The 18,839-nt window shown below is 45.3% G+C and overlaps 1 protein-coding gene across 1 annotated transcript; it reads right to left on the bottom strand.

The window, feature by feature from the left end:
- Positions 1-2,049: 2,049 nt before the first annotated feature.
- Positions 2,050-15,761, bottom strand: map6d1 (MAP6 domain containing 1). The gene is made up of 3 exons (XM_055910813.1): positions 15,049-15,761; positions 13,844-14,198; positions 2,050-2,802 (listed from the first exon to the last, which is right to left on the bottom strand). The coding sequence occupies exons 1-3, from the start codon at positions 15,564-15,566 to the stop codon at positions 2,725-2,727; spliced, it is 951 nt and encodes a 316-aa protein (XP_055766788.1). The 5' UTR covers positions 15,567-15,761; the 3' UTR covers positions 2,050-2,724.
- Between the last annotated feature and the right edge of the window lie 3,078 nt (positions 15,762-18,839).

The raw sequence follows: 18,839 nt of genomic DNA, 5'->3' as shown, positions 1-18,839 counted from the left end.
CTACCTGATGGAGTGAAGGACCTGGTAGAGTAAACAACCTGATGTAGATTAGAACATGATGGCGTTAAGAACCTGATGGAGTAAATAATCTGATGGAGTAAAGAACCCGATGGAGTAAATAACCTGATGTAGATAAGAACCTGATGTAGTAAATAACCTGATGTAGATAAGAACCTGATGTAGATAAGAACCTGATGGAGTAAAACACCTGATGTGGATAAGAACCTGGTGGAGTAAAGACCCTGGTGGAGTAAAGAACCTGATGTAGATAAGAACCTGATGTAGATAAGAACCTGATGGAGTAAAGAACCAGATGTAGATAAGAAGTATATAAGAACCTGATGGAGCAAATAGCCTGATGGAGTAAAGCACCTGATGTAGATAAGAACCTGATGTAGATAAGTAGATAAGAACTTGATGGAGTAAAGAACCTGATGTAGATAAGAACACGATGGAGTAAATACCTGATGGAGTAAACAACCTGGTGGAGATAAGAACCCGATGTAGATTATGACCTGATGGAGTAAAGAACCTGATTAGGATTATAACCTGATGGAGTAAACTACCTGATGGAGTGAAGGACCTGGTAGAGTAAACAACCTGATGTAGATTAGAACATGATGGCGTTAAGAACCTGATGGAGTAAATAATCTGATGGAGTAAAGAACCTGATGGAGTAAATAACCTGATGTAGATAAGAACCTGATGTAGATAAGAACCTGATGTAGATAAGAACACGATGGAGTAAAAAACCTGATGGAGTAAAAACCTGATGTAGATAAGAAGTAGATGAGAACCTGATGTGGATAAGAACCTGATGGAGTAAATAACCCAATGGAGTAAACAGCCTGATGGAGTAAACAACCTGATTAGGTAAATAACCTGATGGAGTAAACAACCTGAAGGAGTTAAGAACCTGATGGGGATAATAACCTGAAGGAGTAAATAACCTGATGGAGTAAAGAACCTGATTTCTTGAATAACATGATGGATTAAACAACCTGATGGAGTTAAGAACCTAATGGAGTAAAGAACCTGATGGCATTAGGAACCCGATGGCGTTAAGAACCTGATGGAGATAAGAACCTGAAGGAGATAAGAACCTGATGGAGTAAAGAACCTGATTTATTTAAGAACCTGATTTATTTAAGAACCTGATGGATTAAACAACCAGATGGAGTTAAGAACCTGATGGCAATAATAACCTGATGGAGTAAATAACCTGATGGAGTAAAGAACCCAATAGAGTTAAGGCCCCTGATGGAGTAAACAACCTGATGGTGTTAAGAACCTGATGGCGTTAAGAACCCGATGGAGTAAAGAATCTGATGGAGTAAAGAGGCTGATGTAGATAAGAACCTGATGTAGATAAGAACCTGATGGAGTAAAGAACCTGATTTATTTAAGAACCTGATGGATTAAACAACCTGAAGGGGTTAAGAGCCTGATGGAGATAATAACCAGATGGAGATAATAACCCGATGGAGATAAGAACCTGATAGAGATAAGAACCTGAAGGAGTAAAGAACCTGATGGAGTAAAAAAAATCTGATTTATTTAAGAACCTGATGGATTAAAGAACCTGATGAAGATAGAACCTAATGGAGTAAAGAACCTGATGGCGTTAAGAACCTGATGGATTAAACAACCTGATGGAGATAAGAACCTGAAGTGGTAAAGAACCTGATGGAGTAAATAACCTGATTTATTTAAGAACCCGATGGATTAAACAACCTGATGGAGATAAGAACCCGATGGAGTAAACAACCTGAAGGAGTTAAGAACCTGATGGAGATAATAACCTGAAGGAGTAAAGAACCTGATGGAGCAAAGAACCTGATTTATTTAAGAACCTGGTGGATTAAACAACCCAATGGAGATAATAACCTGATGGAGTAAAGATCCTGATGGCATTAAGAACTCGATGGAGTTAACAACCTGATGGTGTAAACAACCGGATGGAGTAAATAACCCACTGGTGTTAAGAACCTGATGGCGTTAAGAACCTGATGGAGTAAACTACCCGATGGTGTTAAGAACCTGATGGAGTTAAGAACCTGATGTTTTTTTATTGTAATATACTGTACATCATTTAATATTTAACCATTTTTTGTTTCTTAAACAGATTTACAAAATTAACGTTGACACCGGAACAATTACTTTCTCAAAATAGTACCTAATTGAATAAAAATGTATGAATATATTTTTTGTTTCTGTTCATAAAACACTTGCAGAGATCAAAGGAACACCTTACTTTGTGGACTAAGTGCAGTTTGAGCATAAATTTCACAAAAAGTCATCTCCTTGTCATTTCAATAGATCCAACAGTATATACAGAAAATAATCAAACACAAATCATTCCAACTCAACAGGTGCACATACATACAGTACACACAAAGACACATTACAGAGCAGCCATGTTGTCTTGGAGTGTCTAATACTGAAAAAGAAGCTTGACTTCAAACTAGCGTGTTACATGCATATATATGATTTTCATAGCAATAGAACAGGATTGTAAAATTGTTTTGTGACATCTGGTTTGTCATTTCACTTGTCTCTGATTTACTATACTGCACTGTTAAGCTGTACAGGGTTTTCCTTTCTGGTTACATTAGGCTGTACATTCCCTGCATAGATTTTGTTGTAGTGTGGAATGGACAGAGATCATTCCCCTCATTGGTTCTTTGGTCTCCCGATAACCAGTAGAATAGTTTTGAAAGTCTGTCATATGTTGAAGATCCTGGATCTGCTTTGAAACACTGCAGAGGGGTTGGGAGAGAGCTTGGTCCTCACCAACTGCTCCTGCAATAACACAAACATGACATGGATTAATGAAAGATAACCACAGGCAATACAGGTATTGTGCTGTTCAAATATAACAGATAAGCTACAGTATATGAGAGGTGACTTGTTTGGTTGTGCTGTCATAGTGCATCAGTGGACTGGTAGACAGAATTCACCACTACTGTCAGTGGACTGGTAGACAGAATTCACCACTACTGTCAGTGGACTGGTAGACAGAATTCATCACTGCTGTCAGTGGACTGGTAGACAGAATTCATCACAGCTGTCAGTGGACTGGTAGACAGAATTCATCACTGCTGTCAGTGGACTGGTAGACAGAATTCATCACTACTGTCAGTGGACTGGTAGACAGAATTCATCACTACTGTCAGTGGACTGGTAGACAGAATTCACCACTACTGTCAGTGGACTGGTAGACAGAATTCACCACTACTGTCAGTGGACTGGTAGACAGAATTCACCACTGCTGTCAGTGGACTGGTAGACAGAATTCACCACTACTGTCAGTGGACTGGTAGACAGAATTCACCACTGCTGTCAGTGGACTGGTAGACAGAATTCATCACTGCTGTCAGTGGACTGGTAGACAGAATTCATCACTACTGTCAGTGGACTGGTAGACAGAATTCATCACTGCTGTCAGTGGACTGGTAGACAGAATTCATCACTACTGTCAGTGGACTGGTAGACAGAATTCACCACAGCTGTCAGTGGACTGGTAGACAGAATTCATCACTACTGTCAGTGGACTGGTAGACAGAATTCACCACTACTGTCAGTGGACTGGTAGACAGAATTCATCACTGCTGTCAGTGGACTGGTAGACAGAATTCACCACTACTGTCAGTGGACTGGTAGACAGAATTCACCACTATTGTCAGTGGACTGGTAGACAGAATTCACCACTACTGTCAGTGGACTGGTAGACAGAATTCACCACTACTGTCAGTGAACTGGTAGACAGAATTCATCACTACTGTCAGTGGACTGGTAGACAGAATTCACGACTACTGTCAGTGGACTGGTAGACAGAATTCACCACTAATGTCAGTGGACTGGTAGACAGAATTCATCACTACTGTCAGTGGACTGGTAGACAGAATTCATCACTGCTGTCAGTGGACTGGTAGACAGAATTCACCACTACTGTCAGTGGACTGGTAGACAGAATTCATCACTGCTGTCAGTGGACTGGTAGACAGAATTCATCACTACTGTCAGTGGACTGGTAGACAGAATTCATCACTACTGTCAGTGGACTGGTAGACAGAATTCATCACTACTGTCAGTGGACTGGTAGACAGAATTCACCACTGCTGTCAGTGGACTGGTAGACAGAATTCATCACTACTGTCAGTGGACTGGTAGACAGAATTCATCACTGCTGTCAGTGGACTGGTAGACAGAATTCACCACTACTGTCAGTGGACTGGTAGACAGAATTCATCACTGCTGTCAGTGGACTGGTAGACAGAATTCACCACTACTGTCAGTGGACTGGTAGACAGAATTCCCCACTAATGTCAGTGGACTGGTAGACAGAATTCATCACTACTGTCAGTGGACTGGTAGACAGAATTCATCACTACTGTCAGTGGACTGGTAGACAGAATTCACCACTATTGTCAGTGGACTGGTAGACAGAATTCACCACTACTGTCAGTGGACTGGTAGACAGAATTCATCACTACTGTCAGTGGACTGGTAGACAGAATTCACCACTACTGTCAGTGGACTGGTAGACAGAATTCACCACTACTGTCAGTGGACTGGTAGACAGAATTCACCACTGCTGTCAGTGGACTGGTAGACAGAATTCACCACTACTGTCAGTGGACTGGTAGACAGAATTCACCACTGCTGTCAGTGGACTGGTAGACAGAATTCATCACTGCTGTCAGTGGACTGGTAGACAGAATTCATCACTACTGTCAGTGGACTGGTAGACAGAATTCATCACTGCTGTCAGTGGACTGGTAGACAGAATTCATCACTACTGTCAGTGGACTGGTAGACAGAATTCACCACAGCTGTCAGTGGACTGGTAGACAGAATTCATCACTACTGTCAGTGGACTGGTAGACAGAATTCACCACTACTGTCAGTGGACTGGTAGACAGAATTCATCACTGCTGTCAGTGGACTGGTAGACAGAATTCACCACTACTGTCAGTGGACTGGTAGACAGAATTCACCACTATTGTCAGTGGACTGGTAGACAGAATTCACCACTACTGTCAGTGGACTGGTAGACAGAATTCACCACTACTGTCAGTGAACTGGTAGACAGAATTCATCACTACTGTCAGTGGACTGGTAGACAGAATTCACCACTACTGTCAGTGGACTGGTAGACAGAATTCACCACTAATGTCAGTGGACTGGTAGACAGAATTCATCACTACTGTCAGTGGACTGGTAGACAGAATTCATCACTGCTGTCAGTGGACTGGTAGACAGAATTCACCACTACTGTCAGTGGACTGGTAGACAGAATTCATCACTGCTGTCAGTGGACTGGTAGACAGAATTCATCACTACTGTCAGTGGACTGGTAGACAGAATTCATCACTACTGTCAGTGGACTGGTAGACAGAATTCATCACTACTGTCAGTGGACTGGTAGACAGAATTCACCACTGCTGTCAGTGGACTGGTAGACAGAATTCATCACTACTGTCAGTGGACTGGTAGACAGAATTCATCACTGCTGTCAGTGGACTGGTAGACAGAATTCACCACTACTGTCAGTGGACTGGTAGACAGAATTCATCACTGCTGTCAGTGGACTGGTAGACAGAATTCACCACTACTGTCAGTGGACTGGTAGACAGAATTCACCACTAATGTCAGTGGACTGGTAGACAGAATTCATCACTACTGTCAGTGGACTGGTAGACAGAATTCATCACTACTGTCAGTGGACTGGTAGACAGAATTCACCACTATTGTCAGTGGACTGGTAGACAGAATTCACCACTACTGTCAGTGAACTGGTAGACAGAATTCACCACTACTGTCAGTGGACTGGTAGACAGAATTCATCACTGCAAAATGCTGCTGATGCCAGACTTTCTGAAATAACATCCAGCCGGAACCTATTTAGCCTCCATTAATGGAATTTCACTGGACCCTGAAAGGAAGTTTGCATGCTGCCTCCATCATGTAACATCTCAGGGGGAATACACTGGTGGAATCAACATTGTTTCCTCGTCCTTTCAATGAAATTACGTTGAACCAAAGTGCAATAGACATTGAATTGACGTCTGTGCCCATTCTGATGTTCTAGGCTTGATATGATGACTAGATATGAATATGCCTTTTCCAATGCAGTTGACTAGTAGTGGTACAATGGAAGGTGTACTTGGCAGAGTTTGACTTGAGATCAAAGCATACTTTTCTAAGTTGTAGGTCTGTAGTCTCAGCAACAGTCTCTTGGGCCAATAAAGAAAATGTAATATGACTATTTGCTGGATGAGAGGCTGTGTCTGTACATGAAATCTGTCAAACTGCGGCTTCAAAAATGTTTGTTTGTGTGCGTGCTTCAGAGTCTGTTTGCCTGTGTGTTTATGTGTCTCTGTGGGTGTGTCCACCCCCTCCCTTCTCCAACACACATTGTATTCCACTCGGTACAGCAGCCAGGTCTGCCTCTCCTAAATTACATTCACACTGAAAAGTCTGCAACCCACTGCATCGCATCACACTTTAACAAAATGGCAAATAATCCATTATTTCTCTTTCTCTCTCTTGCTCTCTTTCTCTCTCTCCCTCCCTCCCTTGATAGAACCCTGATGGTTCGGCTCATGACCGTGCCTGTAGTCTGACGCATTGTGAGACAAGGGAAAAGTTCCCATTTAACGGAACAGTGAGAGGGAAGGAGGCAGGAGAAAGCCAATAAAAAGAGGAAATGGAGAGAGGGAGGGTGAAAGGAGAGTGGGTGAGAGAGTAAAGGGGTGCAAATGAGTGTGATTAGCACAATTCTCTGTTTTATCCTCTTGTTATGCACTTTAACCCATTGTAAACCACATCCCCATTCCTGCCCTGTTCATCTGTTTTATCCTCTTGTTTTACACTTTAACCCATTGTAAACCACATCCCCATTCCTGCCCTGTTCATCTGTTTTATCCTCTTGTTTTACACTTTAACCCATTGTAAACCACATCCCCATTCCTGCCCTGTTCATCTGTTTTATCCTCTTGTTTTACACTTTAACCCATTGTAAACCACATCCCCATTCATGCCCTGTTCATCTGTTTTATCCTCTTGTTTTACACTTTAACCCATTGTAAACCACATCCCCATTCCTGCCCTGTTCATCTGTTTTATCCTCTTGTTTTACACTTTAACCCATTGTAAACCACATCCCCATTCCTGCCCTGTTCATCTGTTTTATCCTCTTGTTTTACACTTTAACCCATTGTAAACCACATCCCCATTCCTGCCCTGTTCATCTGTTTTATCCTCTTGTTTTACACTTTAACCCATTGTAAACCACATCCCCATTCCTGCCCTGTTCATCTGTTTTATCCTCTTGTTATGCACTTTAACCCATTGTAAACCACATCCCCATTCCTGCCCTGTTCATCTGTTTCAGTACAACAACTCCATGTTATTATCACATTGAAAAGCTCCAGCCATGTCCTCCAGCAGTGCTGAAAAACATTTCTGCAAGGTTCCTAAAATGTCTGATGGGAGAAAACACTGTCAGTAGACACATTGATGGAACTACAGAATGGTATGCCTAAATGTTTACCAGAGAGGGAGGGCTCCGAAAAGCGTGCATGTGTTTCAGAAAGAAACGGCTTGTAGACTGCTAGGCATCTTTTCTTAGCTGTATGGGTATTGCTAATTTAAAATATATACAGTACCGGTCAAAAGTTTGTACACACCTACTCATTGAAGGGTTTTTCTTTACTTGTACTAATTTCAACATTGTATAATATTAGTGAAGACATCAAAACTATGAAATAACACATATGGAATCATGTAGTAACCCAAAAAGTGTAACTCAAACAAATCAAAATATATTTTGAATTTGAGATTCTTCAAAGTAGCCACCCTTTGCCTTGATGACAGCTTTGCACTCTCTCGGCATTCTCTCAACCAGCTTCATGAGGTAGTCACCTGGAATGCACTTCAATTAACCGGTGTGCCTTCTTAAAAGTTTATTTGTGGAATTTCTTTCCTTTTTAATGCGTTTGAACCGTTCAGTTGTGTTGTGACAAGGTAGGGGTAGTATACATAAGATAGCCCTATTTGGTAAAAGACCAAATCCATATTATGGCAAAAACAGCTCAAATAAGCAAAGAGAAATGACAGTCCATCATTACTTTAAGACATTAAGACATGAAGGTCAGTCAATGCGGAACATTTCAAGAACTTTTAAAGTTTCTTCAAGTGCATTCGCACAAACCACCAAGCGCTATGATGGAACTGGCTCTCATGAGGAACGCCATAGAAAAGAGTTACCTCAGCTGCAGAGGATAAGTTCATTAGAGTTACCAGCCTCAGATTGCAGCCCAAATAAATGACACATCTCAACATCAACTGTTCAGAGGAGACTGCGTGAATCAGGCCTTCATGGTCGAGTTGCTGTAAAGAAACCACTACTAAAGGACACCAATAAAAAGAAGAGACTTGCTTGGGCCAAGAAACACGAGCAATGATGTAGATAAGAACCTGATGTAGTAAATAACCTGATGTAGATAAGAACCTGATGTGGATAAGAACCTGATGGAGTAAACAACCTGATGGAGTAAACAACCTGATTAGGTAAATAACCTGATGGAGTAAACAACCTGAAGGAGTTAAGAACCTGATAGGGACAATAACCTGAAGGAGTAAATAACCTGATGGAGTAAAGAACATGATTTCTTGAAGAACATGATGGATTAAACAACCAATTTTGAGATTTTTGGTTCCAACTGACGTGTCTTTGTGAGATGCAGAGTAGGTGAACAGATGATCTCCGCATGTGTGGTTCCCACCGTGAAGCATGGAGGAGGAGGTGTGATGGTACTTTCCTCGTGACACTATCCCATCTGGTTTGTGCTTAGTGGGACTATCATTTGTTTTTCAACAGGACAATGACCCAACACACCTTCAGGCTGTGTATTTGCTATTTGACCAAGAAGGAGAGTGATGTAGTGCCACATCAGATGACCTGGCCTCCACAATCACCTGACCTCAACCCAATTGAGATGGTTTGGGATGAGTTGGACCACAGAGTGAAGGAAAAGCAGCCAACAAGTGATCAGCATATGTGGGAACTCCTTCAAGACCATTGGAAAAATAATTCCTCATGAAGCTGGTTGAGAGAATGCCAAGAAGAATCTCAAATATAAAATATATTTAGATTTGTTTAACACTTATTTTGTTACTACTTGATTCCATAAGTGTTATTTCATAGTTTATGTCTTCACTGTTATTCTACAAGGTAAAACATTTTAAAAAATAAAGAAAAACCCTTCAATGAGTAGGTGTTATATACACTACTGTTCAAAAGTTTGGGGTCACTTAGAAATTTCCCTTGTTTTCCATGAAAACATACATTCATTTTTTATTTATTTAACTTGGTAAGTCATTTAAGAACAAATTCTTATTTACAATGACGGCCTACAGGGGAACTGCCTTGTTCAGGGGCAGAACGACAGATCTTTACCATGTCAGCTCGGGGATTCGATACAGCAACCTTTCGGTTACTGGTCCAACGCTCTTAACACTAGCCTACCTGCCGCCCCCATGTGTTGCAAAATTAATAGGAAATATAGTCAAGACGTTGACAAGGTTAAAAATAATGATTTTTTATTTAAATAATAATTGTGTCCTTAAAACTTTGCTTTCGTCAAAGAATCCTCCATTTGCAGCAATTACAGCCTTGCAGACCTTTGGCATTGTAGTTGTCAATTTGTTGAGGTAATCTGAAGAGATTTCACCCCATGCTTCCTGAAGCACCTCCCACAAGTTGGATTGGCTTGATGGGCACATCTTACGTACCATACGGTCAAGCTGCTCCCACAACAGCTCAATAGGGTTGAGATCCGGTGACTGTGCTGGCCACTCCATTATAGACAGAATACCAGCTGACTGCTTCTTCCCTAGGTTATGGCATGGCATTGCAAAATGGAGTGATAGCCTTCCTTCTTCAAGATCCCTTTTACCCTGTACAAATCTCCCACTTTACCACCACCAAAGCACCCCCAGACCATCACATTGCCTCCACCATGGTTGACAGATGGCATGAAGCACTCCTCCAGCATCTTTTCATTTTTTCTGCATCTCACGATTGTTCTTCTTTGTGATCCGAACACCTCAAACTTAGATTTGTCAGTCCATAACACTTTTATCCAATCTTCCTCTATCCAGTGTCTGTGTTCTTATGCTCATCTTACTATTTTATTTTTATTGGCCAGTCTGAGATATGGCTTTTTCTTTGCAACTCTGCCTAGAAGGCCAGCATCCTGGAGTCGCCTCTTCACTGTTGACGTTGATACTGGTGTTTTGCGGGTACTATTTAATGAAGCTGCCAGTTGAGGACTTGTGACGAGTCTGTTTCTCAAACTAGACACTCTAATGTACTTGTCCTCTTGCTCAGTTGTGCACCGGGGCCTCCCACTCCTTTTTCTATTCTGGTTAGGCCAGTTTGCGCTGTTCTGTGAAGGGAGTAGTACACAGCGTTGTACGAGATCTTCAGTTTCTTGGCAATTTCTTGCATGGAATAGCCTTCATTTCTCAGAACAAGAATAGACTGACGAGTTTCCTAAGAATGTTTCTGGCCATTTTGAGCCTGTAATCAAATCCACAAATGCTGATGCTACAGATACTCAACTAGTTTAAAGAAGGCCAGTTTTATTGCTTCTTTAATCAGAACAACAGTTTTCAGCTGTGCTAACATAATTGCAAAAGGGTTTTATAAATATCAATTAGCCTTTTAAAATTATAAACTTGGATTAGCTAACACAACGTGCCATTGGAACACAGGACTGATGGTTTTTGATTATGGGCCTCTGTACGCCTATGTAGATATTCCATTAAAAAACAACCGTTTCCAGCTACAATAGTAATTTACAACATTGACAATGTCTACACTCTGATCAATTTGATGTTATTTTAAATGGATAAAAAAATGTGCTTTTCTTTCAAAAACAAGGGACCCCAAACTTTTGAACGGTAGTGTATATCACTCTCTCCCTCTCCATAATAAAGTTTATTGATTTTGTTTTCAAAAGCATAATGAGGACTTCAGTATTAATTCCCGTGATGGATGGGTGAATGCTATGAAGAATGCGGATCAAGTGGATGTGTGCGTGCCTGGGTGCTTGGTCAGAGAGTTCAGTGGGTGGGGGCTTGGTCAGAGAGTTCAGTGGGTGGGGGCTTGGTCAGAGAGTTCAGTGGGTGGGGGCTTGGTCAGAGAGTTCAGTGGGTGGGGGCTTGGTCAGAGAGTTCAGTGGGTGGGGGCTTGGTCAGAGAGCTCAGTGGGTGGGGGCTTGGTCAGAGAGCTCAGTGGGTGGGGGCTTGGTCAGAGAGTTCAGTGGGTGGGGGCTTGGTCAGAGAGCTCAGTGGGTGGGGGCTTGGTCAGAGAGCTCAGTGGGTGGGGGCTTGGTCAGAGAGTTCAGTGGGTGGGGGCTTGGTCAGAGAGCTCAGTGGGTGGGGGCTTGGTCAGAGAGCTCAGTGGGTGGGGGCTTGGTCAGAGAGCTCAGTGGGTGGGGGCTTGGTCAGAGAGTTCAGTGGGTGGGGGCTTGGTCAGAGAGCTCAGTGGGTGGGGGCTTGGTCAGAGAGTTCAGTGGGTGGGGGCTTGGTCAGAGAACTCAGTGGGTGGGGGCTTGGTCAGAGAGCTCAGTGGGTGGGGGCTTGGTCAGAGAGCTCAGTGGGTGGGGGCTTGGTCAGAGAGCTCAGTGGGTGGGGGCTTGGTCAGAGAGCTCAGTGGGTGGGGGCTTGGTCAGAGAGCTCAGTGGGTGGGGGCTTGGTCAGAGAGCTCAGTGGGTGGGGGCTTGGACTGTATTGTTTAATATCGATCCCCTGGGTTTTGTGTTGTGTTGGCAGATTGCTCAGAGAAGGATAAAAACAATAGAGCACTAGGTTGTTGTCAGTAGGTAGAGGGGGCGGTACACTGAGGTAGGGCTTGGTGGATGGGTGAGGGGCTGTACAGAGAGAGGGTCCAATATGATGACCATTGCGGATAGCCTGTAGTTCGTATCTAATGTCTACTTCTCAGGGCAGGAGTTAAATCCTTTGCACCCGATTTATTTTGGGAAACAGATCTTACATAGCAGCCATCTGTAGAGTTGTACCTTTCCCTGCCTGCACCCTGACCACACACGTACACACCTCTCACCCTGACCACACACGTACACACTTCTCACCCTGACCACACACATCTCACGCTGAACACACACATCTCACGCTGAACACACACATCTCACGCTGAACACACACATCTCACGCTGAACACACACATCTCACGCTGAACACACACATCTCACCCTGAACACACCCATCTCACCCTGACCACACCCATCTCACCCTGACCACACACATCTCACGCTGAACACACAGATCTCACACTGATTTCTGGGCCATGGTAATTAATAGACTATGACCTACAGATGACATGTCTCATATTATTAAACCCTGTGGCCTGTCAAACACTGTTGTACTGGCCTTCTATATCTGATTTGGAGGCTAAAACATGTTCTCCCATGTGACTGGCTGAAAAGTTGAATAAGTTTAATCGTGGCTTTTTGGGGAGCCATAGTGGAGCATGTTTTTGCTTTTAGAAAATGTTACCCAACATCCAAAGAAAGTTTGAACTGACCGGAAAGAATCTTCTTCCCTCTTATTTTCTTTCTCTCTGCTCCTGAAAAGAGATGTAGCGGCACATCTACAGCTCTGACACTCAGGTACGCTGGAATATTTATAAAACAAGGTTCAAAAAAAGACTTTCCTCCACAGTGCTTGCTTTCAAAGTTTCACTTTTTTTTGGTTTCAACTTGCTATTAAATTTAAAACTGAAAAATTCCTGGCAAGCAGTGTGCAGGAGTTTCTTCTTTCTTTAACCTCTCTGGCATAGACGACAGTCAGTGAAAGCAGAAAGTCGAGTCGTCTCAGCCCGTTCTCTCCTACTCGCCGCTGGCAGATGGCACGGAGGAGCGGGGCAGGTGGGATGGCATTAAACCCCAGGAGATTCCCTAAAGAGTTCCACTCCCTGTCACACAACGTCTGCCTTGAACTACCCCAGGGAGAGAACAGGGGGCGGGCTGGGATCAAAACAGGAAAGAATTACAGTACTTCTCTCTCTCACCTCGCCTCTCTCTCTCACCTCGCCTCTCTCTCTCTCCACCTGAACCCACTCTGACAAAAAACCTCTGTGATTTGAGTCTCCAAATCCTAATTGTCCAAATATCTGAATATTATTGACTTTCTTTTCTCTGTATGTAATTCCTGCTCCTCTCTAACCAGGTCAATGTCATAGGCCTGGCAGTTTGCGTCATAATCTGAAACAGCTGGGACACATTGAGCAGCTTTAGGACAGAACAGGATCACAGTATCCCCTCTTAGAGATGCCTCAGCACCACGGGGAACACCTGGGACCAGGCTGGAACAATGGCTATGTCCCTGACCATACCCTTACAAACAGTAACTTGATTATGCCATTCTTAGTGCAAATTTAGACAAAATAAAAAGACCTAGCTAGCTAAGACAAAGTCAAACAGTTCCTTTAAAAATTGTAATTCATTTTCTCAAATCGTGTTTGTCTGTTTCCACAGGTTTATAATGCATATTACCTCTATGTCAGTGTTCCCCACACAGTGTCTTTGTGTCTCTACAGTGTCTATTCTATGTCTTTCAAGTGACTTTGCCTTTGAAATAGTACTACCTAATGAATATGGCATCATCACAGATGTGTACAATGACTTCTATAGAACGAGATGCTGCCACTAAGACTTTGTTCATCTCAAGGATTCAGACCATTTTGAATAACATTGGAAAAATATGGATTTATGCCCTGAAAACTGTGAAACTCTGTCCTCTGTCTCACCTCTCCCATGGTCCCTATACTGAGGTTGGGTCTCTCTGGCAGGCTGCTCTGCTGGAGGCCGGTGCTGGTGATAGGGGTGGTAGTGGTGGAGGAAGGCTGGAGTAGGGTTACAGTGGTCTTGGGGACAGTGGAGATGGAGGTGGTGGTTGGCAGCCCAGCGGTGGAGGTATTATGGTCCCTCTGGTGAAGCTCTGTGTGTCTGAATGCCTCCCCGGCTCCGCTGTAGGCGGCCTGGTAGCTGGTCTCATTAGGGAGGTGAGAGACCCCCGACCGGGGGCTGGCGTACGGGGCAGGGGGGCGTTGTTTCCTAGTGGTCTTGGCTGGTCTTGCCCCCGTCCAAGGCCGGTACTCCTGTCTACAAGGAGGAGAGGGAAGTGTAAGGGAGCGCTCCCATGGTCTGAAAATAATTGTTATTTTACAAACACTGCAAAAGTTTTGTCCATTGGCTTTATGCTCTCTATACTGTCGGCTATTTTACATAAAAAATTGTTCAAATTCTCTATTGTTGTGTAAATCAGACGAACCAAAGCATAAACAAGCTAATCAGGCTTATCATCGATTAATGGCAATGATGTCCATTGGGATTCGAGCAGATCAGTACAGGGGCCTGGGTGGGTTCTGGTAATGACTCATGAGATTTCAGCTCAGTGCTTCTGGGAAATGAGAATGGGGCGGGGCATGCTATCATCATAAAGAAACATCATTGGATGTTGAGGATTATCAAACTGCAGAAACGCTTTAATTTGGTCTTTTAACATGCACTCCAATCAAGGGGATATCAAATGTGTGTGAGTTTATTAATAATTGAAAGCGTTTTGCTGTGTTTCTATTTTAGCAGCTGCCTACTGTTCAGATTAAAACTATTGGTTATTTCTGTAGCATGACACAATGCATCTAATGTATTTTGCATGAATGCACACACACACACACACACTGAACTGCAAGACCTAGCCTGGTGGCAATTTCCGTTCAAAAGCTATTGCATAATTATACAAACTGCAGATTACATTTGTGCCAACAGCCCACTGTACATGAATAACAATTATTTAACGAATTTCAGAAAACAATAACTTGAAGCAGACTAATGAAATCGTTAGGTTAGAGCGCAGTTATCAATGATTTATGAGAGAGTGGACAGCTCCAGGTGCTGAAATGAAAGTAACAGAACGGTTCTGAAAGGACAGCGTCAGAGTGATGGAGCCTACCTGTAAGAGCTTTTAGCTGTTCCCGTCCCCTGTTCCCCCCACCTCATGCCCAGCTCCTCTCTCTCCCCCCTCGTCTGGCTCGCATTGGGGTAACTGTTTACTGGGCTATCCGAACCAACGTTGCCCCCTTTCCCACAATTGCTAATCCAGGGGAAATTCTCCTTCTTCGGAATAGGCCAGGCTTTGTAATCCTGCTTGTACTGGGTAACACTCGAGAACGGCACGCCGGGTCGGTGGTAGTCCTCCCGGGGTTTGAAGTTGGCTTCCCTCCGGCCTCTCAATGATCTCCGGGTGCCCGGGGGATCTCCCGGTGTCTGGGGGGATCCGCGGTGGCCCGGAGTAGAATAGTTGTGCGTCAGAACCCGGTCCGTCGGTACCTGCCTGGTGACGGATCGCACCTCTTGGTCGGCGATGTCTGAGTAATTCTGGATGGTCAGTGGCAATGAAAGATCGGATTTATCAAACTGGTTCCAAAACCGAGCCAGACAGCACACTCTGCTTATGCACGGCCAAGCCATGGCGATTTGGTTCAAGTAAAAAAGTAATAGACTAATCAAAGAAAATGAGAAAAAATTAAATAAGGAACAAACACATCAAATCCAATGTTAGCTACATTCAGAAGTGCCGCCTTGTGTGTGCCCGTTCCTGGAAACCTGCGCGAGCGTGCTGTCCTCCATGCCACCACTCTGGAATGCCAGGATGGAGCAGAGCAGCAAGTGCGCTGTCGAAAAGCTGTCATCATAGACTAGACGTAACATAGTAAACGTAAATCCAAGACACCAAAATTAGTATGATGTTATGTTCGGTATCGTTACATAAGACAGCTAGCAGTCGTTACATCTTCTCGGTGTAACAGTTGGGACAATGGGATAATTCGGAAACGCATTTCTCATCCCTAGATTGACATACATTTTCTAAGCCATATCCGACACCAGCTCCAAGGTGTCTTAATCCACACAGGAAGCCTACCTAGAACAGAGAGAAAAACGGTGCTATTGCTATTCAGGTTCACTTTTTTCATTTCAGCAGAAATCTGTATTCTCTCTCATTCCTAACCTGTAGTTTACATAAGGGTTCCATCATGCACAGCACAACCCATTATTACTGATCAAACTCATGTAGGCTGTGGCTCTCTGAACATACACCTGAAATTGACATTAGGCTGGAGGCTATATGGTGTAAACTTGAAGTATAGACGTAAATCACATCACAGCTCTGACAAAGCTTCTTTAACCAGGCTGTGTCACATCCGGCCGTGATTGGGAGTCCCATAGGGCAGCGCACAATTGGCCCAGCATCGATCGGGGTAGGCCGTCATTGTAAAGAAGAGTTTGTTCTTAACTGACTTGCTTAGTTAAATAAAGGTTAAATAAAAACATACAAAAAATGTAAGCGAGTAATTGCAGTCAGCTCGTTCCGTGTGAAAACCTCCCCGTGCGGTGGAGCATTGATTTGTCTGCGTTGGGGCCTCTCTGCTGCACACTGCTCTGTACTGTGAGTCTGTATATATAGCATCGTATGGTCCCTGCCAAGAGGACTGGGATTTATGGCACAGGAGGCAGTGTGCTTGCCCTTTAAATGCTGTGTTACTGGTTCAAGCTTAACTTTCCATGTCCCTCTACATTCTGATATGCTTTTCTCCAAACCCAAAGACCCTCCAGGATGATGGTGGACCTGGGCAGTGAGGGCTCGTTGGTGAGGGGTCAGAGGATGCAAGGACCTGGGCAGTGAGGGCTCGTTGGTGAGGGGTCAGAGGATGACGGTGGACCTGGGCAGTGAGGGCTCGTTGGTGAGGGGTCAGAGGATGACGGTGGACCTGGGCAGTGAGGGCTCGTTGGTGAGGGGTCAGAGGATGACGGTGGACCTGGGCAGTGAGGGATCGTTGGTGAGGGGTCAGAGGATGACGGTGGACCTGGGCAGTGAGGGCTCGTTGGTGAGGGGTCAGAGGATGACGGTGGACCTGGGCAGTGAGGGCTCGTTGGTGAGGGGTCAGAGGATGACGGTGGACCTGGGCAGTGAGGGCTCGTTGGTGAGGGGTCAGAGGATGACGGTGGACCTGGCCAGTGAGGGCTCGTTGGTGAGGGGTCAGAGGATGACGGTGGACCTGGGCAGTGAGGGATCGTTGGTGAGGGGTCAGAGGATGACGGTGGACCTGGGCAGTGAGGGCTCGTTGGTGAGGGGTCAGAGGATGACGGTGGACCTGGGCAGTGAGGGCTCGTTGGTGAGGGGTCAGAGGATGACGGTGGACCTGGGCAGTGAGGGCTCGTTGGTGAGGGGTCAGAGGATGACGGTGGACCTGGGCAGTGAGGGCTCGTTGGTGAGGGGTCAGATGATGACGGTGGACCTGGGCAGTGAGGGCTCGTTGGTGAGGGGTCAGAAGATGACGGTGGACCTGGGCAGTGAGGGATCGTTGGTGAGGGGTCAGAGGATGACGGTGGACCTGGGCAGTGAGGGCTCGTTGGTGAGGGGTCAGAGGATGACGGTGGACCTGGGCAGTGAGGGCTCGTTGGTGAGGGGTCAGAGGATGACGGTGGACCTGGGCAGTGAGGGCTCGTTGGTGAGGGGTCAGAGGATTATGGTGGACCTGGGCAGTGAGGGCTCGTTGGTGAGGGGTCAGAGGATGACGGTGGACCTGGGCAGTGAGGGCTCGTTGGTGAGGGGTCAGAGGATGACGGTGGACCTGGGCAGTGAGGGCTCGTTGGTGAGGGGTCAGAGGATGACGGTGGACCTGGGCAGTGAGGGCTCGTTGGTGAGGGGTCAGAGGATGACGGTGGACCTGGGCAGTGAGGGCTCGTTGGTGAGGGGTCAGAGGATGACGGTGGACCTGGGCAGTGAGGGCTCGTTGGTGAGGGGTCAGAGGATGACGGTGGACCTGGGCAGTGAGGGCTCGTTGGTGAGGGGTCAGAGGATGACGGTGGACCTGGGCAGTGAGGGATCGTTGGTGAGGGGTCAGAGGATGACGGTGGACCTGGGCAGTGAGGGCTCGTTGGTGAGGGGTCAGAGGATGACGGTGGACCTGGGCAGTGAGGGCTCGTTGGTGAGGGGTCAGAGGATGACGGTGGACCTGGGCAGTGAGGGCTCGTTGGTGAGGGGTCAGAGGATGACGGTGGACCTGGGCAGTGAGGGATCGTTGGTGAGGGGTCAGAGGATGACGGTGGACCTGGGCAGTGAGGGCTCGTTGGTGAGGGGTCAGAGGATGACGGTGGACCTGGGCAGTGAGGGCTCGTTGGTGAGGGGTCAGAGGATGACGGTGGACCTGGGCAGTGAGGGCTCGTTGGTGAGGAGTCAGAAGATTCGGGAGGGCCATATCTGCAGACCCATGTCATTTAAAACCAGTTGATCAAGGTACAGGCCACTCACACACTGGGAAACTCAGTTTGAATCACGGATTGCCACTAAATCAATGGCCCGGTCCCTGAGAAGGATGTACTGATTGAGATAAAATAGGAAATCTTGCTTCCACTTAGCTAATGACCTACAGATTAGAAACTAGACAAGAGAGAAAAGACATGTACATCACATTAAAGTATTCACACAGGGCCAGTCTCTCTCTTCTGTAGGGGGACTCAGGTTGGCCTCTGGTGTGTCGTACCATGCTGTTAGGGGTGGTGTCCTGGGGCGTTGGCTGTGCTATGCTCCAGTACCCAGGGGTCTACCTGGACTGCACACTGTAATCAACACCAACAAGTGTGTGAAGCAGAACATGCAGAGAACTAGAATCTTCAGTTGAAGACCTCCGAGGATCATGGGATAATCAAAAGAGGTTTGTACAGGAATAGATGTTTGTTTTC

This window comes from Salvelinus fontinalis, unplaced genomic scaffold (genome assembly GCF_029448725.1).
Source record: "Salvelinus fontinalis isolate EN_2023a unplaced genomic scaffold, ASM2944872v1 scaffold_0032, whole genome shotgun sequence".
NCBI lineage: Eukaryota > Metazoa > Chordata > Actinopteri > Salmoniformes > Salmonidae > Salvelinus > Salvelinus fontinalis.
Note: the sequence above shows the minus strand (reverse complement) of the source record. Positions and strands in the feature narration are given on the sequence as shown.

What these genes read in the sequence shown, in the direction of transcription:
- map6d1 (XM_055910813.1), bottom strand. Translation starts at nt 15,566, where the DNA reads ATGGCTTGGCCGTGCATAAGCAGAGTGTGCTGTCTGGCTCGGTTTTGG. An exon ending in ACAGCTAAAAGCTCTTACAG is followed by an intron (nt 14,199 to 15,048) that starts GTAGGCTCCATC and finishes TCCTCCTTGTAG; the next exon opens with ACAGGAGTACCGGCCTTGGA. An exon ending in GTATAGGGACCATGGGAGAG is followed by an intron (nt 2,803 to 13,843) that starts GTGAGACAGAGG and finishes GTGTTATTGCAG; the next exon opens with GAGCAGTTGGTGAGGACCAA.